General features: G+C 51.4%; 1 protein-coding gene across 1 annotated transcript in view; it reads left to right on the top strand.

The window, feature by feature from the left end:
- Nucleotides 1–26,503, top strand: part of NRXN2 (neurexin 2) — a 126,906-nt gene that overhangs the window by 24,134 nt on the left and 76,269 nt on the right. The window contains exons 4-6 of the mRNA XM_036765301.1: nucleotides 120–188; nucleotides 6,421–6,722; nucleotides 15,200–15,223. Of these exons, the coding sequence (XP_036621196.1) occupies nucleotides 120–188; nucleotides 6,421–6,722; nucleotides 15,200–15,223 (395 nt within the window). The remainder of the gene's footprint in view (nucleotides 1–119; nucleotides 189–6,420; nucleotides 6,723–15,199; nucleotides 15,224–26,503) is intronic.

Below are 26,503 nucleotides of genomic sequence, written 5' to 3'. Positions count from 1 at the left end.
TCCAGCCCTGAAGTGATGTGGGAAGCAGGCGCTCTATGGACCAGGCCCTGGAGAGGGCTTCCTGCCCTGGCCCCCCAGGAGCCACCAGTGCCTGACTCCCCATTTTGTTTCTCCAGTAGGGTCCCTACTGTTCTCTGAGGGGGGGGCCGGTCGAGGAGGAGCCAGCGACGTGCATCAGCCAACGAAAGGTCAGTGACTCCTCCATCTAGTCACCAAAAGGTCTGCTTCCCATCCTCCTAGGGCGGCTCCTTTTCTGGGACACCCAGGGGCTGCTGACCCCAGCTCTTGGTGTGACCCACCCCATCTCCTCTCCTGTCCAAACCCTAGAGGCATGGCCCCTTGTGCTAGAGAATCTGGGAGACTGAACATGATACCCCCAACCAAATGGCAGCACCTACTACACGCCAGGCATAGGGAGGGAGTGAGAATGCCTGCCTGCCTCCTTTTACTCATCTTTGTAACGGTTCCTTTCCACTCAAAATCTGTGACCTGTAGCACAGAAAATGACAATGATATGATATTTTCTATCCCGTGTATGATGTTATTTAATGAACACACAGAAGGGTGCCAGTACTTTGAGGGCTGAAGGCTGGTGGGGGGAGAATTATTGCTACTCAAAGAGGGCAGAGTTCAGCTGCCCTGGAAGAAGTTGTGCTTGAGCTGGACTTTCAAGAATGAGTAGGTACCTAACAGGGAAAGAGAGGAAGGGTGTTCCAGGGCTAGGGAACAGAGTGAGCAAAAGCCCAGAGGTGGGAGAGTGGAGGCTGCTTTGAGGGATAGAGGGCTATTCACTTAGGCTGGGCTATCAAGGGGGTGGCTAAGGAAGGGGGCAGCAGATTAAACAGTACAAGAGTTAAAAAGAGTCTGTCACGAGATGAAGGACCAGCCTTGGGGTCAGAGAGATCTGGGTTCAGGTCCTACCTTGGCCACATTAGCCCTGAGCAAATCATTCAACCTTTGAGTGCTCCCAGACAGACTTCTGCATTGGGGGAGGGAGTTTCCTCCCTGGGTGAAACCTTGACCCTTTGGGCAGACATTATCTCCTGGGGACTCACCATCCCTCCTGTGAGCTGGGTGGGGCAGGCACAGAGCCAGGGGCTGGGAGCTCAAGGACCTGTGCTCAGGGCTCGGCTTGGACCGATGGCTGCTGTGTGACCTTGACCGGGTCCCTTCCCAGAGTCGTATTTGAGCCCCAGCCTCCTTGGCTGTGAGGGAACCAGGGTGTTAGCCTGAAAGCTCTTGGTCAGTCTTCCCCTGGAGGATTAGAAGTTCAGAGAAGTTGACCAATGAGAACATGGGCACACAGCGAGTTAATGACAGAACAGAGATCTGAGCCCAGGCTCAGAGGGTTAAAGGTAGAAGAAACTCCAGAGGGGAGAGCACACTGCCCTTAGCCTGGGGGCTCCGTGAGGGCAGGGACCATCTTTTGGCTTTCTTTTTATTCCCAGAACATAGACCTGGCACATAGTAGGCACTTAATTAATGCTTATTGACCGGCTCTGGAATTATAGGTCCTGGGTTTGAATGCTGCCTCTGATGCTTGCTATCACTGTGACATCCTCTTTGATCCTCAGTTTCCTCGTCTGCAGAATGAGCAGGTCAGACTCTCTGGCCTCTGAGGTCCCCTCCATCCTCCCCCTCTGATCCTGTGATCTGTGGTGTCAAAGGTCATCTTGGTCCGATCCGGTCAGCATGCATTAAGTGCCCACTGTGTTCAAGGTGTTGGGCGTACAAAGAGAATGAAACATTTATTTTGCCACTGACTGATGTCCGGAGACGTTTAGAAACCTACCCGAGGCTCCCATTTGGGCAGTGGCAGAGCTGGGATTTGAACCTTGGTCCTCTGACTCGAAATCCTGGGTTCAGATCAGGGAATCTCTCCTCCATGCCAAGGCATGATCTCAGGGGGACCTTTTGGGGGCGAGGCGGGGCATTCCTGGGTCCTTGGTGCATGATTTGGAGGACTACAACCCCCATCATCCTCTGGGGCAGGGGCTGTCCAGATCCCCAGGCAGTAAGTCCCCTCTTTCCGTGCCTCACTCAGAGTGGCTGATGGGAGCTGGAGGCTCAGCCCTCCTCCCCTGGACCGCCCTCAGATTTAAAGGCTGTCTACGGAAGTGGGGGAAGGGGTGACACCCTCGGCCACCCCAAGCTTACTGGCCATCAGGCCTCAGGCACCTTGTGCTGTCACATTGATGTGATGCCCTTCGTTCTTCTTTCTCCCTTGGTCACTGAATGAGGCCACCCCTCCCCCCTCTCCCCGCCTCCCGAACCCAGCCCCCTTTCCCGGTTCACTTTCCTCCCTCCCCCATCCGCTGCCCATCACATTCACATCCTGTTTCTCTCTGCCTTCATCCTCCCCCATCATAGCTCGGTGCTTCCTTTTCCTGGGTTCCTCTTTTGGGTTCCGACTGTTAGCCCTGACCCCCAAGACCCGACTCAGAGTCTGGCTGTTGGTCTTTGCTCTTCTATGTGTTTCTAAGTGACTCTGAGGTCAGCCTGGATTTAAATTCAAACGAGCTGGGGTCGAGTCCCTCTGTGTCCCCTTGGGCCAGTAGCTTCCCCTCTCTTGGGCTCAGTTTCCCTGTCTGTGAAATGGCTATGTAGGCCTAGGGGGTCCCCAAGGTCCCTTCCAGTTCAGAATCCCGGGGTTCTTTTCCCCCAGTGCACTCCATCTTGCGCTCAGTCTGGGTCTCTGGTGACAAAGGAGAAGGGGAAGGTGGATAGATTTGGACCCCAGCTCGGGAATTTCTGAGGCAGAAAGCAGGCTTCCAGTACAGGTGATCAGGATCGTTGGTACTGATTTCTTGGCTCCATCTGACCTCAGACTCTCATTCTCTCTGTCTCCCTTGTGGGTCACCCTCTTCTTCTGTCCCATTTTCTCTTTCCTTCCTGGGTCCCCTTTTCCCTCCCCTGCTTCCCTTCCTAACTTCCTCCCTCTGCAGGACAGGGGCTTGGTCTCTGGAAAGCCTCTGGGGGGCTCACTCCAGGGCATCCCTGTTTCACACTCACACCTTTCAGCCCTCAGTTCCTTCCATTTTCCAGTGGCTAGGGGCAGGCGCCCTGGTTGCTATGGAAACAGCGAGGCCCTGAGGGATGCCCAGACCTTTCCCTAGAGGCCCCTGCCCCCCTTTCCCATCCAATCGTCTCTCCCCCTTTCCTGTTCTCTTGCAGCCTGCCCCCCTTTCCCTTTCTGGCCTCCTTTCTCCTCCTTCCTCTCACATTTGCTGTCTTCCATTCTGTGTTCCTCTGTTTCTCTCCACGGGTCCCCTCTCTTCTTTTCTTCTCAACTATCCCTCTTTTTCCTTCTGTGTCCCCCTTTCTTTTCATAATCTGCCTTGCTCCCCCGGGCCTGTCTCCTTTCCTCTTTGTCCTGGATCTCCGCCACAGCCCTGGGGGTGACAGTGGGGATGGGTAGAGACCTCTTCGGAAAACCAGAGCCTCACCTGCCTCACCCCCTAGAGCCTCCGGGAACTAGGCTTTGTCAGCTGCAGTGGGTCTCTGTGCCAGCCCCTGGGGTGGCAGCTGGTGCCTTGGCATCCAGGAGGACAGAGGCCATGGGCAGCTTGCCCAGCTGGGGGAGGGGGGAGGGAGTGGAGAAAGAGCAGTAACGTTGGGTGGGTGGGTGCGTGAGGGAGGAAAAACCACAGGAACATAGAATCCTACATCTAGAGCTCAGAGGCCATCTCGTTTTACAGGAGAGGAGACTGAGGCCTGCCCACAGACTCACATTTATGACTAGAGATGTCCGCTTGGTGGCCCCTTATACCCAGACAAGTTGGCCTTACATGCAGTACGATTGCTGATGTGGACATTCATAGCACACACCTACAGATGGCCGCCTCTGCCCAGAGTTCTCTGGGTCCTGTTCTTCAGTGGTCTTGGAAATTTGGGCTGGAGAAAGGTCGTTCTTAGTCAAGACGCCTCTGCGGGCACATAGGGATGGAGCTAGAAACGCCCACACATGTAACATGGAACATGTAACATGTAACATGTGCTGTGCCCATGCACGCCTCTAACACTCGACGCAGGCGCCACCTTCCCTCTCTTCCAGAGCGCATTCTTTTCTAGCCCTGCTGCTTGGAATGCTAAAGCCCATCTCGAATGCCACCTCCTCCGAGAAGCCTTCCCTGATTCCCCCAGGGGCCAGTGCTCCCCTCCCCCACCTGCTAGGTGGTAGGCAGTGGGGAGAGTCCACTTAGGACTTCAAGTCAGGAAGACCTGAGTTCGAATCCTGTCTCAGGCACTCCCTAGCCATGTGACTCAAGGCAAGCCACTCAAACTTGGCTTCCGCATTGGTAAAATAGGAGAATAGCACCTGCCTCCCAGGGAGGGTGTGAGGCAAACCGCAGAGCGGTTGTTGCTGCCGACTCTGTGACCCCATTTGGGGTTTTCCTGGAAAAGGTACTGGAGGGGTTTGCCATTTCCTCCTCCAGCTCATTTTACAGATGAGGAAACCGAGGCAAGCAGGGTGAAGTGACTTGCCCGGGGTCACCCGGCAGTAAGTGACTGAGGCCAGGTTTGAACTCACAAAGATGAGTCTTCCTGACTCCAAGCCCGGCACTCTAACCACTGCACCACCCAACTGTCCCCTTTTTTACTTACGTGTGTACGTATCGTTTCCCTGATAGACTGTAAGCTCCAGGGTGGGGATAGATTGATTTTGTTTTTCTGTCTTTGTCCTGGCAGCACCTAGCACGGTGCTAGGCACATAGATGGGGCTTAGAAAATTCTTACTGATTGAATGGTATAGTGACTTAAGCTTTGCAAAGTGTCTTGTTCCCCCTTTATATCCCCTAAGGGAGGTGGTCCCAGAATGACGGCCTCATTTACAGATGAGCCCAGAGAGGTCAAGCTCCTTCCCGAGGGCCACCCAGCGGAGTACAGCCGCTTGCCCCAGGTCCCCTGAGTGGGACAGGCCCTCAGCTTGGTCCTCGCTGGTCTTGTGCCACACTGCCTCCTGATGGATGTTCCTGGCTCCTGGGTTCCTTCCTCCTTGCCCGTTGATTTCTCACGGAGCTGGCTAGCCAGCACAGGCCCTTCCCTTGCTGTGGGAGTGAGTGTCGTGCGATCCATTCACACTTGTCCAGGCACCCACTTTGTGCACACTCATCCACACCCCCTTGCACATTCTGTTGCTCATACGTTCTGACTCGCATCACTCTCCTGTTGTGTCCAGCTTCCAGGCCGCTTTGTACCCCAGCCCTCTGGGTCTGTGTCTGTATGATGAGGATGGGCCGGGTAGGGAGGAGAGGATCCGCAGGCCCTGGAGAGTCTGCCCTGGTGAATGATGTCCCCAAGCCCAGCCTCCTGGGCACTGGCCCAAGGCTGGGGAAGAGATTTCAGCCTTGCTTTGTCCACATGCCCATCCTGGGGCCTCACCTTCCCTCCAAATCTGTCCCAGTGGGGCTTCGCATCTCCCTCTGTGTCAGTTTCCTCTTCTTTTAAATGAGGGAATTGAACCAAGGGTACTCCCAGGTCTGACATTCCATGTTCTATGTTCTAAGGTCCTTCCCAGGTCCGACATTCTCTATGTTCTAAGGCCCCTGCTGGTTCTGACATTCTGTGTTCTAAGGCCTTTCTCAGCTCTGACATTCTATGACTGTATGGTGCCCCAATGTAAAGTGCCAGTGGTCATGGGGCAGGATTAGTATCAGCAGAGATGGGCTCAGGTTTTTCCTGGAGCACTGTGCAGGTGTGTGGGGGAACCCACTCTTTTTTATAATCCAGCTGGGTGCCCTCTGGGGTGAGGAGGTACAGAACTGTACCAGTGCATGAGCCATTCACACCTTGGAGAGAGGGGAGGAGTGTATGTGGGCAGGGTCTGGGGCTTGGGGCTACTTTTCCCTCCTGGCTAGGGTGGCCATACCTCCCATGGGCTCATCTCTCCCTCGTCCCAATGGCCTGAGCTTAGCCACATCTGGGGTGGGGAAGAAGTTGGAAGGGCAGGTGGCTCACTGCCTTGGCAGCTGACTAGGGAGCCAGTCAGCACCCTGAGCTTTGGGGATAGGCAGGAGGCTTGGAGGAGGTGGATGTCAGATGGGATGGATGGTTGGGTCCACAGGGATGGGGGAAGAGAGCAGGCTCCCAGAGTTCTAGGGGGAAATCAGGATGCCTGGGTCCCAGGAGGAAATCCTGAGGGGCAAACTTGGAGCAATGAGAAGTGACAGAGTGGATGAATGTAAGGAGATATAGAGAAAAACTTTGTAACAATTAGAGCCGTCTAACAGTGGAATGGACCGGTAGTGAGCTCCCCATCATCACAAATGCCTGGAGGTCTCCTCGTGGAGAATGGAGGAACACTTTAGGGATTCTCAGTGTTCTAGTTGACCTTGGAGCTTCCTCTGGGCTCTGTGGCTGGAGGGTGGTCTGAGGGCAGCTTGGCTCCTCTAACCAACCCATGGCCCCCACTCTCTGCAGGGAAGGAGGAATTTGTGGCGACCTTCAAAGGCAATGAGTTCTTCTGCTATGACCTGTCCCACAACCCGATCCAGAGCAGCACGGATGAGATCACGCTGGCCTTCCGGACCTTGCAAAGGAATGGCCTCATGCTGCACACAGGGAAGTCGGCTGACTACGTCAACCTGTCCCTCAAGTCTGGCGCCGTCTGGCTCGTCATCAACCTTGGATCCGGTGCCTTCGAAGCCCTGGTGGAACCCGTCAACGGCAAATTCAACGACAATGCCTGGCACGATGTCCGGGTCACCCGAAACCTGCGCCAGGTAGGGGGCGCGGGGGAGGGGAGCCTGCAGGGGAGCTGGGCAAGGGCAGGGGGTAGGTGGCAGGGCTTAGGAGCCATGGACCCAGGGCTGGGGGAAAGGCAAATGTGAAGGAGTCTGGGGTCTCAGCTGTGCCAGGGGAGCTTAAGGTTTGGGATGGGGAATTGGACCTGAAAAGGGTGGGAAGTCTGGAAGGGAATGGGAGAGGGAGAGAAAGGAACAGTCAGGGAGAAGGCCTGGCTGCCTGGAGAAGGAGAGGGCCAGCTGTGGCCTGGGGGCTGGGCAGAGTGTGGGGATGGAAGGGATGAAGCTGGCACTTGGGCCAGGGCCAGAGTGGCAGCACGGGGAAGAGTCAGAGTAGGGAGAATGTCCCTCTCCCAAGGTTTCCCTGGAAAGCACATCCGCTATCAGCTAGGCCCAGCCCAGAAAGGTGGGCTTCAGGAGGCTGATCTGATTGACCCCAGGAACCCTGGCAATACAGAATGATTCAGAGGCTTTGTTTTCTATGGCAGCATGGGGAGAAGATGGCCGTGCTTATCTGGCCCCTTGTTGCCACCGATTCCTCCTTCCTGACCCTTCTTGGTCTTCGTGCCCCACAAGCTGTCCCCTCTCCACTGCCCTAACCCACCCTCTCTGGCTGAGGCCTGTGATCTGTGTCTGTCTGTGCTCAGGGACATTTAGGTGCCCTTACCCCACTTTTTTCACCTTTTTTAATCCACAATAACACTCACCTGTCACCTGGTCCAACCCTGGGCAGATGTCCTGGGGGCCTATCAATCCGCTAGTCTGCTTGTTACCTTAGTAACTGCCTCATAGACATCTCTGCCCCACTACTCTCTCTTCCTCAGCATCATCTCCTTTACCCACTATGCCAGCTGTTTCTTGTAGGTTGGCATCATCCTGGCAGCTGCCAGGTGGCACTTTGCTTTGCCTCCTCCCAACTGACTCTGAAACTCTGTTCCTGGGTCCCAAGTCTGCCTGACCCCCTCCCCAACTGATCTAACACCTTCAATTAATGGACTAACACAGGTGGGGAGGGGGATGCTCACCTAGCATCTGTTGCATTGACTTCCAGCTGGAAGACTGAGACTGTTGGCTTCCTGTTGGATTCTGGGTGTGTTGGGCCCTCCCTCTCCAATCCTCTCTGCTCTCTGGGGTGGGGGGTCCATACCTGTGGGGCTGTCACGTCCCCAGCTCTGTCTCTGCCCCATCCCAAGGACACCCACCTTTCCCTGGCCAGATTAGCAGGCAGGGTAAGGCATTGCCAACTCTCTTACTCTTTGACTGACCCTTTCCCTCTTTGTATATGGCCCCCCCCCACTTAGTAGTGTCTGTCTTACCTGGAGGCCCCTTTTTGGGACTTGCTACTGCTTCTTGAGCCTTGATAGCCCCATGATGCTTCTCTGCCACCTGGCGCTTTGGCTCCACCCCAGGAAGGACTTGATCATTCTGCCAATCAGCATTTATTGAGTTTCGATGACTAAACAGCTCCATAGAGTTTGGAGATAAAAGAGATATTAGAGACAAACCAGAACTGAGAATTTAGAACTGGGAGGGACCTAGGGGCTCCTGAGGTCCTAGAAGGGGCATTGGAGGTCATCTAGTTCAACCTTCTCATTTTACAGACCGGGAAAACAGAGGCAGAAAGGTGAAGGTAAAAGTAAGAGGCAGAGCTGGGATTCGAACCCATGTCCCACAAATCCAGTGCTCCTTGCTCCCTGTTTGACAGTGAGGTCCAGAGAGAGAGACATGTCTTACCCAGCCAAAATGAACCCAGATCCCTTAACTCCATGGCCGATGCCCTTCCCTTCATATTTCTGCTGTTTCCTGTGGAACTGAGGGCCAGAAGGGCCTTCTTAGAGAGTGGAGCTAGCCCAAACCTGGATGATACCCCAGGATTGGGGAAAGGGAAAAACCTGGGGAGAAGGAGAGGAGGTGATGAGTCCCAAAATAGAAGTGGGAGGGGTGCAGCTCTGCATCCCCAGCTCCGGGGTCATGGGACCAGATTTCCTCTGGGGCCATGCAAGAAGAGAGTGACGCAGAGTGATGAATGGCACCAGCTGCTGGCCTGGTTGAGTGGGTGGCCGGGGGCCAAGGACACTTTGTCGAGTGAATTCCAAGTTTTTTCCCCCAAGTGCTTGGCACAGCCAATGGCGTGAGAGCTGGCCCTGGCCTCAGCGGCAGCAGCAACAACAACCCAGAGACATTCTCTCCTTCTCTTGGAGGAGGTGGCCAGGGAGCCATGGAGAGGCCAGAAGGCCAGCCAGCAGGAGGGAAGAGAAGGGGAAACCACGACCTTGGGAGAATTCGTCCGGACGGGATGGTCAGCCCTGGAATCCTAACGAGGCTGTGAGAAAACAGCCCTGAGTGCCGGGGATGGCCGAAGCCCCCTCCATTTCTCCATCCGCTGATCGTCGTCAGGGTGGATTCTTGGAGGCCTGTTTTTATTCTGGGCCCTGTTTCCTTCCACTGCCCAGTGGGCTCCTGCCATGGCCCAGCTCAGCGAGTGCGTGCTCCTTTTGACGCCAGCCAGGGAGTTTGCTTTAACCCTCGCCAGAGCTAATTTTAACATTAGCCAGAGAGCTCATTTTAATGCTGGCCAGAGCCAAATTAGGAAGGCAATTCAGCTACCAAAATATCCCCCCCATTCATTAGTATCACGTGATGGCCTCTGGGGGCATGATCGGAGGGGGAGAGCAGAGAATTAAGAGTTGCTAGGACCCCAGAGGAATAAACCCTCCTTTCATCAGGATCCAGCCCCCAGGCCCTGAGGCCGCCATGATGAATGCCATGCCAAGGCTCCATCCAGTCCAATTCAACATGTTTATTAAAAGCCCATGTGCAAGGCCAGGGGAGATCCAGAGTTTAGATATGCCGCAATCCCTGCCCCCGGGGAGCTGACAATCTAATAGGGAGATAAGAGCTGCAGACAAATAATTGTGATTTAAAGTGGGTGATGGAGGGGGGGCGGGCGGGGAAGAGGGAGCCTGCGCAGAGCAGAGAGCCGAGCTGGCCGCCAAGCCAGGAGGAGCTGGGTCCAAGGCTACCTTCAGACACCTCCGCACTCGGACCCTTCCTCTGGGCTGCCTTCCACTTACACTCTCCTTGTTCTGAGCCTGCCTAGCTCTTCGCTTGTGGTTTCCCCTATCAGGGCGTGACCTTTTTGAGGGCAGGGGCCATGCTTTTGCCTTTGGAGCCTAGCAGTGTCTAGCCCATAGTGGGTGCTTTATAGATGCTTGTAAACTGACTAATATGTTGCAGAGAAGGGACAGTTAGGTTAGAGCATTAGACTTGGATCCAGGAAGACCTGAGTTCAAATCCTGTCTCAGACGTTGCTTCTCCATTTTAATCTCTTCATCTGAGGCTGCTGAGCAGAGTGATGGATAGTGAGCCGGGCCTAGAGGCAGACCTGAGTTCAAATCAGGCCGCAGACACTTACTGGCTGTGTTACCTTGGACAAGTCGCTTGTCTGCCTCAGTTTCCTCACCTGTGGAATGAGGATAATAATGGCACCCGCCTTACAGAGTGGTCGCGGGAAGTGAACGGGATAATATTTGTAAAATTCAGTTGTAAACAACTCTTTGTGACCCCATCTGGGGTGTTCTTGGCAGAGACCCTGGAGCGGTTTGCCATTTCCTTCTCATTTTACAGATGGGGAAACTGAGGCAGAGTTAAGTGACTCGTTCAGGGTCACGCAGCTAGTCAGTGTCTGAGGCCAGACTTGAACTCAGGAAGATGAGTCTTTCTGACTCCAGGCCCAGCGCTCTAACCACTGTGCCATAGCCACCCATAACCCTAGGTATTATTGTTAAAGGTGCCTTGGGAGAGGGGGTTCACACTTGGAGCTCCCAGACCCATGAAATCACAAAGTCAGTCTCTAAGCCCGTCCCCTAATCATTCTTCTCCCTCCTCTCCTGTAAGTCTCCGAGGAAGAGAAAACTTGGTAAACCTGAAGAACAACATGGGAACTAAACGTGTTCTTACTTGGACTCCGAAGTGGTTTTTTGGAGAGTCCTCCTATCATTCAGTCACCACAGCTTCATCCAGTTCATCTGTGTTGGGCACAGGGCGAGGGAGAGACAAAGTTTCGATAAGATCAGTCCCATTTCCTGCCCTCATGGAGCTTCCAGTCTAGGACAGAGATGGGAACTAGAGAACATCCCATTAGGCACCCAGGATGGGGCTGCTTTGGAATTAGAACTCAGGGAGTCCCAAGACTGGAGGACTTGAAATAGGGAGGGGATGCCTCCAGGAGGCTGGTTCCATTTCTAGTGGGCAAATTAGTTCATATTTTTATGGTGCTCTAAGGTCGCAAGATCTCTGGGCTTCAGGTTTGCTCCTCTGTACCAAGGGGGGGTTGGGCTAGATGATGTCTAAGGTCTTTTTGAGTTTTAGGTCTCTGATCCTAACATCCTCATGTCCAGTATTTGAGCCTTGATTCATCTTCCTTCTAGTGAATGGAACCAGTGACTGCCAAGTTATCCCAACACAGCTCCACAGAGTGCCAAGTGTGGGTGCTCTGTAGGCATACAGACACTGCTCCAAGGGGCAGGGGGATTGCCTCCGGGCTCAGGCTTTGGTTGGTCCAGCCTGGTAAACCCTGGTCAGAGGAAATCACTGGAGGTGTAACCTGCCTGGGAGGGGTCTGTGCTTGCCCACCTAGACGTTAGTCTGTAAGGTGAGGAACAGCCCAGCTCTTGGTGTTTCTGACCTTCATAAAGAGGCATCAGAGGCTGTTGGGAGACCCAGTAGATAAACTGCTGGACCCAGAGTCAAGAGGACCTGGGATCAAATCTGGCCTCAGAAATGTGTTAATCATCACTGCATTTATGTAATGAGGATGATGGCCAAATCCCAGAGTACTTTTTCCGTTTCCTTTCTATCCCTGCATCTGCCACCTCTTGGAGGTGACTGGCATGTTTTGACTCCAAATACAATGGTCTTTCCATTCTAATTCCACCCAGGGAGGTACAGCGGAGACTGTGCTGAATTTGAAGTCAGATGACCTGGGTTCAAATCCTGGCTTTACCATTTACCACTTGTGTGACCTTGGGCACTCTCTTGACTTCTTGGAATGCTTCTGTAAAATGAGAGCTTGGATCAGATAGCCTCTGGGGTGCCTTTTGGCTTTCTGTGATCCGTGGTTAGGCAGAGTCCTTCTTCCAACCTCCCCGAGTGGTTACCAGCCTCCACTGAAAAGCACCCTGACCTAAAAACTTGCCTTGGTCAGGTTTCAGAGGGGATTCTCCTCCTCCTGGTACGTCAGGGTTTGGTGGACAGTTCCACGGTGGGTGACTTTGTCTATTCCTCTAATGATTTTACAGTTGCCAATTGCCTTCCCCCTCAGTCTTCTCCTTTCTGACCTAAGACTCCTGCTCTTTTGGGTCTGGAATCTGAGTAATCAGAGTCATCTCACACTGCCCTCAATCATTATTCAGGAGCTGTTTTCTCAATCCCATCACATCTCCCTCTGGCCCTGATGTAGGGACTCATCTGTCTGTCTGCTGCCTCTTCCTACCTTCCTACTCTCTTCCTTATTCCTTCCCCCACTGTTCTTGTCCTGGCACATTCAGCCTCTCAGGAATCAAGATCATACAAAGATGGAAATGCTCCTGCCCTTGTTTTGTGGCACCTCCCCCTGCTAGAGTGTGGAATCTGGGCTGGGAGGGGATTATTCATACCCTTCCCAAAGGAATTTTAATCATCAGAAGCCCTGAGAGGATATTGTTGAAACCCAGTCTCACCTCCCACCTGGTGCTGCAGTGCAGACCACAAACACAGGCTTAGCAATGATGCTCCAGTCATTGGGTTTTGCCTTGGCAATACCTCTCATCCCTCCACTCGAGGTTGGTATAAGAGTCAGAGCTGGGAATAGCCTTAGAGCCCAGAATGTCACAGCTAGGAGGGTGACAGGGGCCTTAGACACCCAAGCCCTTCTTTACAGATGGGGAAATTGAGGTTTAAAGACTGTAAGTCACCCATGATTAAGTAGAAGCAAATGGGTGGCAGTGCCAACCTCAGCCCCCTAAGTTTCTGGCTTCCTAGGCTAGTCTCTGGTGCTCTCTTTCTTCTTGGACCTTGAACCCTCTTTGTGCAAGCTGGTCAAACCTGTTCTCTGCCCCCATGTTACTCTTGGATTAACGCAAATGGTCCCGGTGGTTCCCAGGGGCTGGACTTTTGGCCACAGTGTCCATCCCATGGGGCTGGGAGGATGGCCTCTGCATCATAGCCATTCTTCCTAGCAGCTTAAGGGCCTTGGAGCTAAGTCCTTCATACTCTCAGGTAGTAGTCTCTTCACTTAAAGCCTCACTTGTCCCACAGCACTTCCAATTTTTCTCTTGCCAGGTTCCATGTTGCCCTGACCACTGAGCTTCCAATCCCTTTGCCCGTAGAAGGTACTTGAATAATTACTTGTTGAATTGTATTGCCTGGAGTGGAGTCTTCTATGTTCAGAGATGCTCAGAGCACTTATGTGCCACTTGCTGATTAATATTGGTGATTTAGGACTCCTCCCAGCTACTAAATATGGAACCCCATTACTGGTAATTTCATGGGGGCCTTCACCGTTGTCTTCCCCAGTTAGCACTGTGTCTGTTAGTTTTGCCAACATTCTTCCTAATGGGCCTGCCCCTTGAATGCCACTTCTCATTATCTAACTGCCTTCCCACTGAAGGCTTCCCACATTGTTTAGTGTCCTATCACCTCTGCTTCCCTAGTGTTTCCTCCTCTTTGTGCCCGTGGCTCCCAAGTCCAGGGTCATTCTCTAAAGGGATCTTGGAGAGAAGGGATTCATGATCCACCGGAGCCATGGGCTAGGAGGATGTGGTTTGACTAATCCTTATTTCTAAGGGATCCAGAGAGAAAGGAATGTTTGTGGAAGGCAGCCAGGCCTTTGGGTGGGTATTCATGGGACATGGCGGCTAGGGAGAATGAGTTCCCTGAGTTGGTTGTGGAAAGAGGTATTTGGGGTCTGTAGGTATAGATGGAAGCAGGGAGCTTGGACAATGGGGCAAATTAGGTGGTTTTCTTTTTCAGGGGATGATGGGGAAGGGTCATTTTTGGGAAGTCACTGTCCAGAAGGATTAGAGGGAGTAGTGTTGGTGGAAAGACTCATGGAAACCTTTGGGAAATGGTGGGGCTCTGAAAAAGTGAACGATGGCAGGGAAAATGAGATTTGGTTATTTGGGGGACCAGAGTGGGAGGAGAGGGAAGAGCATGGGAGGGGGAGGGCTTGGGACAATTGGAAATCATTGGGAAAATGTCCCCTTCCAACTGCACTTGGAAAAATGGCATCCTCCTGATTCTCACAATAATTCACTCTTCCTCTTCCATTCTTGGTGAAGAGAAGGGACCAAAATGAGAGGAGCTGGGGGGACTCTCATGCCTCCTTGAATTCCTATCCCCATACCTTGCCCACAGAACAAGCAGACTACCTTTCTCCACTATGTTGCTTTGAAACATTCTCTAGGCCCCGCCAAATAAAACAGTTCATGTCCCTACCAGCCAGTTGGTTTTCAAGGAGCTATTGACTGCCGGCCCACAACTGATCAGCTAGCTGGATGGTCACCAACCAGACAACTCATTGTCCAAGACCCCAGCAGGCCACTGGTCAACTAATTGGCCAACACCAACCAGCCCTTTGAATCTGGAAGCCATCTGGCTGAACCCATAAGCCCAACAATCAACCACCCGATCCAATAGATCATCCCTCTCTCACATCCTTCTCCTCTCCCCTCCCTTCCCCCAACCCCTAACCCCCACCCGTGACATTTCAGCTGACAGGATTTACTAATACGCATAGTTAGGTTTGCTTCTTAACCGCCCTGCCTTCCCCCCACCCCCCCTCAACCCTCTCTGTTGGACAACCCCGTTACTGACTTGTGTGTGTTACTAACACGCTTACAACCTGGTGTGGGGGGGCTGGGGTGGGGCTGGGGCTGGGTGGGCAGGGCTGGAGGGGTGCGGGGATGGGGGCGGAAAACCGAACTAACCTTTTCTGTCTCATCTATGGAATGTTGACCATTTTTAGTCCTTGGTTTCTCAGTCCTGATTCTTTTCTTGTTTCTTTCTCTACTAACCAAGATCTCTAACCTATTCCCCCTTCTCTGCAGACGGCTCTCCGGGGAAGGGGATTGAGGGCATGACAAAGGGGGATCCGTGGCTGGGGGGCGGAGGGAGGAAGAAAGGAAGGAAGAAGCAGACGTGGGACATGAGGGGCTCAAGTTCTCCCTGTTTTCTTTTTTGCCCCCATCAGAACTTTGGTTTATTTTTTCTAAATCTGAAGAGTTTTCAGCTGAACCCCGGGGTGGGAGGGCCTGAGCGAACAACCAAATATATATATATATATATATTTCTCCTCCTTTCTTGAGTTTCACAGTGGGTCATTTTATTTTTCTTTTCTTTCGTTCTTTTTTTTTTGTTCGTTTTTTTTTTTGTTTGTGACCCCCCTCCTCCCCCCAACCCCCATACCTCCGGTGCAGCACGCAGGGATTGGACACGCTATGGTAAACAAACTGCATTACCTGGTAGATATCACTCTAATTGTCTTACCGTTTGGTTTGCCGTGGGTTTTTTTTAACTGTTCGATTCTCCTTCTTTACGTTCCTTTGGCCTCTTTGGTTTCTGTTCCGCTCTTCCAGTTGGTTCTGGACGACCTTTGGATTTTGCTTCTCTCTCTTTTCTGTTGTTCCTCCTTTCTTTTCCCCTTTTCTTTTCCTTCTCTATCCAAAGTCAAATGAAAATCGAGAAATTTGGCCGAATCCTCCCTACCCTAAATTCAGGCCACTAGCCAGAGAGAACTGGGGGCAGGACCTCTGCCAGCATCGGCTCTGGGGAGGCCGGTCCCAGTGCCAGCCCCTTATTTCTGTTGCTTTATTTAGTTGGTTTCTTCCTTCTCTTTTGTTTATTTCTTTTTTTTCCTTCTTTGGTTTGGTTTCTTTCTTGGTCTCCGGAAAATCCATGGAAAACGCCATCCCATGACATGCTGTGCCTTCGCTCACTGTCAGCTCCCAAGGACGGGCCCCCTGGGGTTGGTATGGGGAGAGCCCCGTGGCAGCCAGCAGGGTGGGATCTCTAGAGGTGTGTGTGTGTAGGGATGAATCAGAAACAGCAGGGAGATGACAGATCTCCCTGGGGACCAGTGAGGAAGGCAATTTTGCTTTCTACCTTCCCAGATACACCTTTGGGGGCTGGTCTCATGTTTTCAGGGGTTGAGTTTGGCTGCCAGGGGAAAGGTGGCCTCCTTGCTCTGCCTTAGGGGTGCCCGGCCCTTCTCCTCTACATACTGCATGGCATGAAGGGTCTTCCTCTGCCCCCCAACCAGGGACAGTGTCCTGTTCTCCCCCAGACCGCTCTGCAGCTCCAACTAACACTGTGTCTCACACTGTCTTCCCTTCTTCATCCATTCCTCCTTCCTCTCCTTCCGGCTCCTATCCTGCATGACCCCTGGGGAAGAGATTGATTTCCTTCCTCTTTGGGGGGGTAGTGAGAAAAGAGACTTTGGGGGGAGGGGGCCTGGGTGCTGTTGCTGAGCTCAGCGGTGGAAGGATCGTGTGTGTGTGTGTGTGTGTGTGTGTGTGTGTGTGTGTGTCTATTTTCAATGATGTGCACGTGGAGTGAATCATACAAGAAATGGGGGTATGACTGCATGTGTGTGATCTGGAATGGCTCTGGATGGATGCGTGTTGTTGACATATGTCTCATTACATATATGTTGGTGCATGTGCTGAAGAACAGTGGCCACATAAGGTTCTAGATGGATGTGAGGAGGTGGCCAGTGGCAAACTGGCATCATTTCAGCCTCTGTGGGCCAATGGGCATCCACCTCTCTATGAGTCAATGATATGTAGGTATCTGGCTGCATTGCCCCTCATTGAGGGCTCTGGGAGCTGGGCCTCTGATGACCAGCTGAAGGGCAGTGGAGCCCAGGATAGGCCCCTCCTCTTTTCTTGCCCAAGGCCCAAGGATCTGCTCGGGTTGTGTTCCCAACTCCAGCCATAATTTGTTGTTGTTAAGACATTTTTCTGTTGTGTCTGACTCTTCGTGGTCCCAGTTGGGGTTTTCTTGGCAGAGATACTGGACTGCTTTGCCATTTCCTTCTCCAGTTCATTTTATGGATGCAGAAACTGAGGCAAGTTGGGTGAAGTGACTTGCCCAGGGTCACACAGCTAGTGAGTGTCTGAGGCCAGACTTGAACTCAGGAAGATGACCTCCTGACTTCAGGCCGGGCACTTTATCCACTGTGGCATCACCTAGCCACCCCAAATCCAAACTGTGCCTCGATGAGTCTTTCCCAGTGAGCCCCAACTCTCCCAAGGGACAGAGCTCCCATTTAATAACTCCTGTCTAAGGTTGTCCCCTGACCACCCCAGTGAGGAAGATCATTCAAATGTCATTTTATGGGTGTGAAAACTGAGGCTCAGGGAAGCAGAGCAGCAGGTGAACCAAGGGATCCACACTCCAAATGCAGTTGTCTCCTCACAGCCTCCAGTTGCTTCTTCTGCCCCAGGCTTCCTTTCCTGGCCTATGATCTAGTCTCAATGGGGCACACCCTCTGCACAGCCCTGCCTTTCCAGCTCCAATCCCTCCCAGTTTCTCATGGAGAGATGGCTCCCAATGCAGCCAGGGGCATCCCATCTGTCCATAACAGAGTTCCTTGTCCCAGGGAGCTTCCACCCGAAAATAGCCTGGCCAATAGCCCTTTCCTCACCTACCCAGGTCAAAATAGGAGGAGTCTGCAAGTCTCCTCTGATAGTGGCTAGGTCATAACTGAGAGGACCAGCTGGACCCAAAGTCAAGGGAAATGTGACAGACCAAAGACAGAAGAAGCCAGGGGCACCATGCGGGCTAGGAGACAGCATGGTGTTGGAAAGTACCAGCATTGGTTTGAAGTCATGAGGACTTCCATTTGTATTTTGCTTGCAACCTGCCTCAGTTCACTCATCTGTAAAACTGGGCTGCTGATAGCACCTACTTGACAGGGTTGTTGGGATCCCCCCAAAATGCTTTTCAAGCCTTTGAGAAGCCCAGAAATGTGATCAGTTAGCATGATTATTGCAATCACTAGGGGAGAGGTTTGTACCTAGTCCACCACTGATTGGACTGTGTGATTTGTGGCAAGTGTCTCAACTCCTCTGGGTTTCCTTTTTCTTACCGCTGGATGGAGACACATGCCCTACCTGCCATCATCACCGGGACACTGAGAAAAGCCGATAGAAGAATGTGAAAGTCCTTAACGAGGGTGACGAAATATGGATGTGTCATCCCCAACTTCTCCAGGTGAGGGGGTTAGCAACTCCCCTCCAGGTTCCTTCTTTGGAAAACCTGCTAGTCTTTCTTCAGGACAGAGCCTTGAGAATAAGTTATGCCGCTGGGGAGACCGGCACTCTCCTTGCCTTCTCGTGAATGTGACTCCAAATAGAATGGCAGAGCTGGGAAGGATCTTAGATCATAGATCAAGGAATGTAAGATCTGGGAGAGATGTTAGAATGTAAAACATGAAATGTCAGATTTGAGAGGGACCTTAGAACATAGAACAAGGAATGTGAGATCTGGGAGGAATGTTAGAACATAGAACAAAGAATGTGAGATCTGGGAGGGACCTTAGAACATAGAACAAGGAATGTCAGGGCTGGAAGGGGTCTATTTAAAACAGGAAAGGAAACAGGTACACAAAGGTGAAATGAGTTATCTGTGGTCACACTTTCATAAGTGGCATAACTGGAATTTAAACCAAGGTTTTAGATTAAAAATCAATTTTCCCTTCTATTGTACTCTAGTGACAAGACAGAAATGACTAACAGGGAGTGGAAAATCTGAATAGAGAAATGGTGCTTTTGATGAACCACCAGACCTAGATGAATGACATTTCATGTTACTAGAGAAATGGCAGATGTTATGGCAAAGTCTTGGTCAAGGATCTGTGAAGGATCCTGGAGGATGGGAGAGGCACCATGCATGGCTCTGGAAAGGACAAATGCCCTGCCTTCCAAAAATGGGAATAGAGTAAGTTTGTAAACCAGAAGCTGGTGAGCTTAATGTCAATTCCAGAAAAAATCTCAGAACACAAAATAAAGGGATGCTTCAGTATCCTTTAGAAAAGGCAGTGGTGATCAGAAAGAGACAAGCACGGCTTTACCAAAACCAGGTTTTGGCAGACCAGCCTAGTTTTTTTTTTGACAGGATTGTGAGGTTGGGAATCCAGGGAATATTTTAGACACAACTTACTTGGATTGTAGAAAACATTTGGCAAAGACTCTCCTGCTATTTTTGTTGACAAAATGGAGAGCTATGGGGCAGACAAGAGCATAGTCAGCTGATTCAGAACTAGATTTTGTTCCAGTACAGTGCCCAGAACGTAACAGGCACTTAATAAATGCTTACTGGTTGATTGATTGAGAGACAGCAAAGTAGTGTAAAAAAGTGCCAGACTTGTAGTTAGAGGCCCTGCTGTTGCCACTAACTACTTTCAGGATATAGTCAAGTCTCTGCCCTAAGAGCATGAGCATCAACCTCTCTGGGCCTCAGTTTTCTCATCTGTAAAATGAGAGAATTTTGGGGAAGTGACTTATATGCTTACTAAGTGGTGGAAAGGGGATTTGAACCCTAGTCCTATGGGATCCTTAGCCTAGATCCCTTCCAGCTCTAAATCTGTGATCTGCCTGATCTGTGAATGACTGGATCCAAAGAATGGTCATTGATGGCTTGATGCTAGTTAGGAATAAAGTCTCCGATGGGATGCTTCAGAGTTTTGTTCTTGGCTCTGAGCCATTCCAGACTTTTGTTGATGACTTAGATGAAGGCATGGATAACATGCTTATCAAAGTTGCGGCACCACAATCCTGGAACATAAGATGGCAGAGTCAGGATCCCCCAAGCCCTCAATAGACTCAAATACTGGGCTGCATGTAGTGAGGGGCAACTAGATGGTGCAGCGGATAGATCGACTGGCCTGGACTTAGGAAGACCTGAGTTCAAATATGGCCTCAGACACTTACTAGCTGTGTGATCCTGGGAAAATCACTTAACTCTGATTCCCTGAGTTCTTCACCTGCAAAAATGAACTGGAGAAAGAAATGGCAAACCGCTCCAATATCTCTGCCAAGAGAACTCCAAATGGGATCATGCAGAGTTGGACACAACTGAACAACAACAAAGTGTCCAAGAATAGAGACGTGATGGTCCTGCTGTTCTCTCCTCTGGTCAGACCACACTTAGAATATTGTGCTGGGTCCTGGACACTAGTTTTTAGGAGGTTTGACAGGTTTGGCAGGTGATCACAATGGTGAACAGCCTTGAGATTTCCCTGTATGAGGACTGGTGAAAGGAACTAGGGATGTTTAGTTTGGAGAAAAGAAGACTTGGGGATATGGAAGGATTTCTGTGTTCAAGTTTTGAAGAGTCATCACATGGAAGAGAGATTAGACTTGTGTTTCTTGGTCCCAGAGAACAGAAATGGGAGCAGTGGGTGGAAATGGTAGAGGCAGATGTGGACTTCAAAAACTTCCTAACAATTAAGGTTGTCCCAGAATGGAATGGATTGTCTTGGTGGTGAATTCCCCATCACAGAAGGGCTTGTCGAGGGTGTTGTAGAGGTTAGACTAGATGCCTCTGATATCTCCTTTTCAGCTTTGAGATTCTGTGATCAATAGATCCCCAGATCACTGGAATGGATGAGGCAGAGTACTTTGGATGCAATGAATCTCTGATTAATTGGGGATGAAGGAGCAAATTCTTTTTATTTCAGCCCCCAGGAATCCCAGGTCTCTGAGTTGGAAGGGACTTCAGAGGCATCTAGTCCAGCCTGTACTTGTCCAAGAATCTCCTTATGATAGCTTCAATAAATCAAATTAACAAGCATTTATTAAACACCTACTATGTGCCAGGCACTGGGCCAAGCAGATGTAAGTGGCAGCCTGGTCTTCTCTTAAAGAACTTCAGTGAGGGGGATCCCACTACTTCCCTCGGTAGCTCCTTTCCCTTTCAGATGATCAGCATGATGTTGTGGACCTAGGTTTTAATCTTTCTGATATTTAGTTAGCATGTAACTTAACCTATTCACTTCCCCTCTGGGCTGCAGATTCCCCATTGTAAAATGGATGATTTCTAATATTCGGTGAGATTGTGTATTCTCAGGGCCCCCATGTCTGAGTCTGTCCCCCTACATCCAGGAAGGCTAGTCTCTTTGCTGTCCAAGGTCCTTATGGAATCTTGACTTCAGCAATCTGCAAATCTGTTCTCCTGGGCCAGGTTGAAGATGGATGTGAAGAAGGTGAAGGTGGTTGAGATTGGCCAGGGAGGATCCCGAGATCTCCTTTGGAAGTTTGGGCTTTGATGAGGTGTGCTCCAGTTTGTCCTTCTGTCTGAATCCTGAGAATGAACCCTTGACTTTGTACAGTAGTTTCTCTGAACTCCTTCCATGCATTTCTTACTTGTATAAATCACTCCCATTTTTGTAAGCATTATGGTTTACAAAGTGCTTTCCCTACAATAACTTTGGGAGGGGTGCCTTAAAGTAATATTAAGTCTGTTTTACAGATGAGGAAACCAAGACCCAGGAAGGCAGTGTGGTGCTGTGGAGAGAGCATTGGCTTTGGATTCAGAGACTCTTGGCTGGAGACCTGATTCTATACTCACAACCTGTGTGACTTTAGAGTAGTTATTTAGTTTCTCTTCATCTCAGTTTCCTCATGTGCAAAATTAGAGTGCTGTGGTCGATCTCCAAAGTCTACTCAGGCTCTGTATCCAATGCCTCGTCCAAGGTCAGATAGCCAGTAAATAGCAGTTAGGTCTCAAAGCCAGGTCTCTGGCACATATACAGGTGTGGGTCTTCTTCCACAGGAGGCTAGAGATCAGCTATCCATTAATGATGGTGGGACATGGAGGTGAGACGGATGAGGCTTAATGGATTTTCCTCCCCACCACTCTAATTTTGTCACAGGTTTTCTCCGACTTTGGGCTTGGGTCCTGAGTCCTGCACATTCGTCATTTTGGTTTTCATAATAATAATTGCCCTGTATTTAGTGCTATACACTTGATATCATCTATACTCTGAAGATGGGGAAACTGAGGCACAGAGAGATTACATAGCCAGTTAGCATTTGAGGCTGGATTTGAACTGATGTCTTCCTGTGTCCAAGTCCAGTGCTCTATCCACAAAGGAAGGCATCTTCTAGCACCTTCACTTTACAGTTGAGGATAGTGAGGCCAGAGAGGGAAGGGGCTTGCTAAGGTGATCCAGCTGACAAACAACAGAATTGGGTTTTCACTCCGGTGCCCAAATCCATCCTTTCTACTTTCCAACAATGCCTTGAGAGGACGGAGTGGAGCACAAGGTAACCGAGAAAATATAGAAGCACCCCTCTTTCATCTTCCTCAGCCACCCCTCCTATTCCCTATGACCCCACCCCACCAGGGTTGGTGGGGAGAGGGGGGGGAGTGAGAATCTGAGGACAGGAAGTGATGCGGCACCCAGAAAAAAGCACTAGATTTCAAGTTAGGAGACCTTGGTTCAAATCCTGACTGTCACCAAGGGCAGGTCACAACTCTCTGGACCTCAGTTTTCTTATCAGAAAAATAAATAAGTTGGGCTTGACAGTCTCTGCCTGTGATCCTAAGTGCAGCAGAACCCACAGCATCTGGCTGCAACCTGTTTGATTGTATAGGGAGAATGGAGGAAGCACTTTTCTATATGCTGGGTGCTGTCCATGGTGCTGTGGGCTCATATATATGTGTGTGTGTGTGTGTGTGTGTGTGTGTGTGTGTGTGTGTGTGTGTGAGTGTGTGTGTGAGTGAAAGAGAGAGACAGACAGAGACACACACACACACAGACACAGAGAGAGACAGAGACAGAGAGCATTGTGTTTCTGACTGGTTGTGTGCAATTAACTTGTGGGTGGGTAGGCAAGGGTCCCCCATGGGGGATGAAGCTCAGGATCCTGAGACCTTCTTTCCTTTTAACACCCCTATTTTCTCTGTGTCTCCTCTCCACCCCATCCTTTTGGAAGGAACCCTCTTCTCCCTCAACTCTCTTGGCTCCATCTCTCGGCTCACCTCTGCCTCTTCCCCTCTGCATGCCCTGGGCCCATGGCTGTAAGCCCTTGGCTTCCCTTAACTTGGCCTGGCTCCTCTATCCCAGCCCCCCTAACCTGCATGTGTCCTCCTGGCTCTGGCTGTTGCTGTTGATGGCACGCTGTCCCCCTACCCTCCCTCCTCTTTCCTCCCCCAGCCGGCCCCTGCCCCTCCAGAAGCCGGGCGGGGGGGTTAGGGGAGCTGGGGGTCATGGCCCCGGGGCGGGGAGTGGGGGGGATGAGGGGTTTGCACTCCCGTTTCCTGCTTCTACTAACGAGCCGCCATTTTTGTGTCTGGACTTTATGATTTTGTCTGAGGGAACAGTAGGGTTTTACTAACCCAATTCATCTCCCCCTTCCCCCCAAAGACCTGTTCCCAATTCTTTCCACTGTCCGGTTCCCTTTCTTTTCCACACTATCCACCCCAGTCTGTTCCTTCTCCTCTATCTTTCTCCCATTGTTCTGAATCCCTCACTCTTTCCCCTTCTTTCCATTCCTCTGCTTTGTCATCAGAGATCACGGGAATCCCAAGAAAGTTAAGGTGGTTAGAGTATGATTGACCATCAGGAAGGAATAACTTGGCTCCTTCCCCTGGAGATCAGATCTGGGGAGGAGTCAAGGACAGCCATAGGGAGGATAAGATGGCATGATGACCCACCTAGACTGAGTGGTTAGGAAAGACAGAGGAAAAGGAGGAGGCCAAGGTAGCTAAGAAGAAGAGAAGAGGTCACTGCTGTACAAGAGATTTAGATGAGATATAAGAGAGAATGCCTGGAGTTGAGTCACCAGAAGAGATGGCCAGAGGAAGATACTTGCTTCATTTTCTGGAGGTTTCTGAGAGTAAGAGAGACCCTCTCCTCACCCTCATCCAGATACCTACAGTGTTAGAGCTTAGAAACCATCCTACCCAGAGGGCTGATGGACAAAAGGGGCCTTCTATCGAAGCCCCTGGACCTTTCCGGAAGATAGAGGAAGGGGTGAGGGTGGGGTGAGGAGCTGTCAGTCACCTAGCACTGGGTTTTGCTGTGTTTTCACCCTTGGGTCTCTGTGCCCTCCATGAGCTCACAGCCGGACTGGGTAAACAAGCTTCTTGCACAGAGGAGTGACACTAGGCAGAAAGGCATTCCTTATGTGCTAGATTGGCGAGGGGAGGAGGAGGCAGACTGTCTGCCAGTGCCGTCCTGGAGAGAGATGGAAAGGTTGGGGTCCATGAAAGGAGGCTGAGGTGGCCTCCACCGCTGCTGTTTCTTCACCCTCATCCCACTACCCTGACCTCCAGCCTCTATCCCCTACTTCTAGAAAAACTCGTAAATCTTCAGTTCTAGCCTCTATCTTACTCCCACCTTCAACTCTTTATTCAAATCTTTGCCCCAGTGTTCCCTCCCCTGATTCTTCCTTCATTCTGGTTCTTACCTCAGCCTCTGACCCACTTCCTCCCCACCCCCACCCCCACCCCCCCAGCCTCCATGAGTCCCATCCAGCCCTGGCCCCTTCCTTGCCTATTCTAACCTCATTTGCATGTGTTCGTGACTCATACTAATGAGCCCCTTCCTTCCCCTTCCCCTTCCCCTTTCCCTTCCCCAATCCCCCCAAACCCCTGGGGGGAAGAGGAAATAAACACTCCAACACTACCTCCTCCCCAATTAAAAAAATAAAGCAAAACAAGAAACAAACAAACAAACAAAAAACGACCAACAATACAGACACCAAAAACGAAAACAACCAAAAAAAATCCCTTTCAAACTCTGTCAGCTCAGCCTCCCTCCCATGGCAGCTGCACCCCACCCCCAATTCCCTTCCTTGCCTCTGAACCAGGCATCCTTCCTTCAGCACAAGGTTTGATGGTTCCTAGGTGGTAGCCCCTCTCCATGCTACCTGGCCCCCCGGCACTCCAGCTCACAGATCGTTCTCTGGCTGAGCCTAGAGAGAGCTGAAGGCCTGGAGAGCAGAGAAATGGGCCCTTTTCTACCTTCCAATCTGCTTCAATACCCTGCCCCGAACCCACCTCCCCTCGATCTCCATGGACAGTGGGGCCCGAGAGGCCAGGCGGATGGAAGATGGCTGGTGGCATGTGCGTATGGACTGGAGGGGAAGGGTCTTGTAGGACATGGCTGGAATGCCACTCCCCCACCCCCAACGCTTCCTCCACCCCAGGCTGTTTCAGAGAAGAGAAACTGAGGCAGGAACTATGTATGCATATATGGGTGGGGTGATGAGTGGCTGAGGGATTGGGGTGGGTCTGTCCAAACAGAGGCAGGACAGACTGTGGGACCCAGGGATCCTGTGCCCCTACCCTAGCCCCAAGATTCTGTGGCCCAGGCCCTTCCTCAACCTCTTCAAATTGTTATTTTGGACTCGATCTGAGGTATCATTAATACAGAAAACTTCCAATGAGGAAATTCTCTCCCCCAATGTATATCAGAATCTGCTGCCTTAGAGATTAGTCTGTAGCATTGAGAGGTTACCTGATGTGCCCAGGGCCACCCAGCCATGGATGAGTCAGGCCATCATGACTCACAGGCCCTGTCTCTATCCATTTGGCCACAAGTCCATATCCCCTGCCCCCAGTTCTCTGCCCGTGAGCCCTACTCACAATCCAGCCCAATGCAGCGAGCCTGTGGTAGCATTGGGAGCTAGAGTTTAGACCAGACATCCCCCAACCCATGCTAGGCTCATGAAGCTGAGGGCAGGACATCAGCACAGAACACTCGGAGCCCCTAGATCTAGGCTTCAGCTGTAAGTCTGCCTTGGGTGGAAGGTGGAAGAGCCATATCACAAGCTTTACCCTTGTCTTTCTGTCTTAGGGCCATGTTGTTGCCCCACACATGTGCTCACCAGCCCAGCCTGGTCTCTGAGGTTGTTATGGACCCCCAGGGGTTCATAACTTGGGGATCTCAGAGGTCACCTAGCCCAACCACCACCTAAAGCCTGAAGCCAGAGTTGGAACTGGAAGGGACCTTAGAGATCATCCAGTCTCCCACCCCCATTTTGTAGATTGGGACACTGAGGCCCAGAGAGGAGAAGTCTATGTATGAACCTGGTGTACCTACTTCCAAGTCCAATAGGAATGTCATCTGAACTATGGACTATGGTGGAGTCTTGGTCAGGGGCTTCCCCAGGGTTGGAGTCCATGGAGATTAGGTGGGGGGGGGTCCTGAAATTTAAAGCTGAATCACATAGAATGACTCCCTCATTTTAGAGAGGGGGTTCCGAGGCTCAGAGTTTGCCTTGGATCCCAGGGCTCGTGACTAACAGAACCAATATTTGAACCCAGATCTTTTGTCTCCAAATCCAGACCTTTCCACTCCCTCCTTCAAGGGGCGAGCCAGGAAGCCATTTCTGTGATGTCAGCTCCTGGGAGCTCTGGGCCCTCAAAAAGGGAGATGGAAAGGGGGAGCAGTCTGTGCTTCAGGTGGTCAGCCACAAAGAAACCTGCCCGTCCTCTGTGGGCAAAAGAAAGGAAGAATGTCCCCATGGAAAAACCCACTGAATTAAGAATCTGAGGCTTTGGACCTGAACCCCAGCTCTGCCAGGTTCTCCTTGACCTTGAGCAGGTCACTTCCCCCATCTGCCTCAGTTTCTTGCTCTTGCTAATGAGGAGGTGGGGTCTGAGGTCCCATCATGCTCCCAGCTCTCTGATTCTGAGAGTCAGGGAACCTAGGCTCTGTTTCCTCATGCCCTGTCACCCTGATGCCCATCTTCCTGCTAGGTGTCCCT

The sequence above is a fragment of the Trichosurus vulpecula genome, chromosome 6 (assembly GCF_011100635.1).
Source record: "Trichosurus vulpecula isolate mTriVul1 chromosome 6, mTriVul1.pri, whole genome shotgun sequence".
Taxonomy (NCBI): Eukaryota; Metazoa; Chordata; class Mammalia; order Diprotodontia; family Phalangeridae; genus Trichosurus; species Trichosurus vulpecula.
The sequence above is the reverse complement of the archived record's forward strand: the minus strand, read 5'-3'. Positions and strand labels throughout refer to the sequence as shown.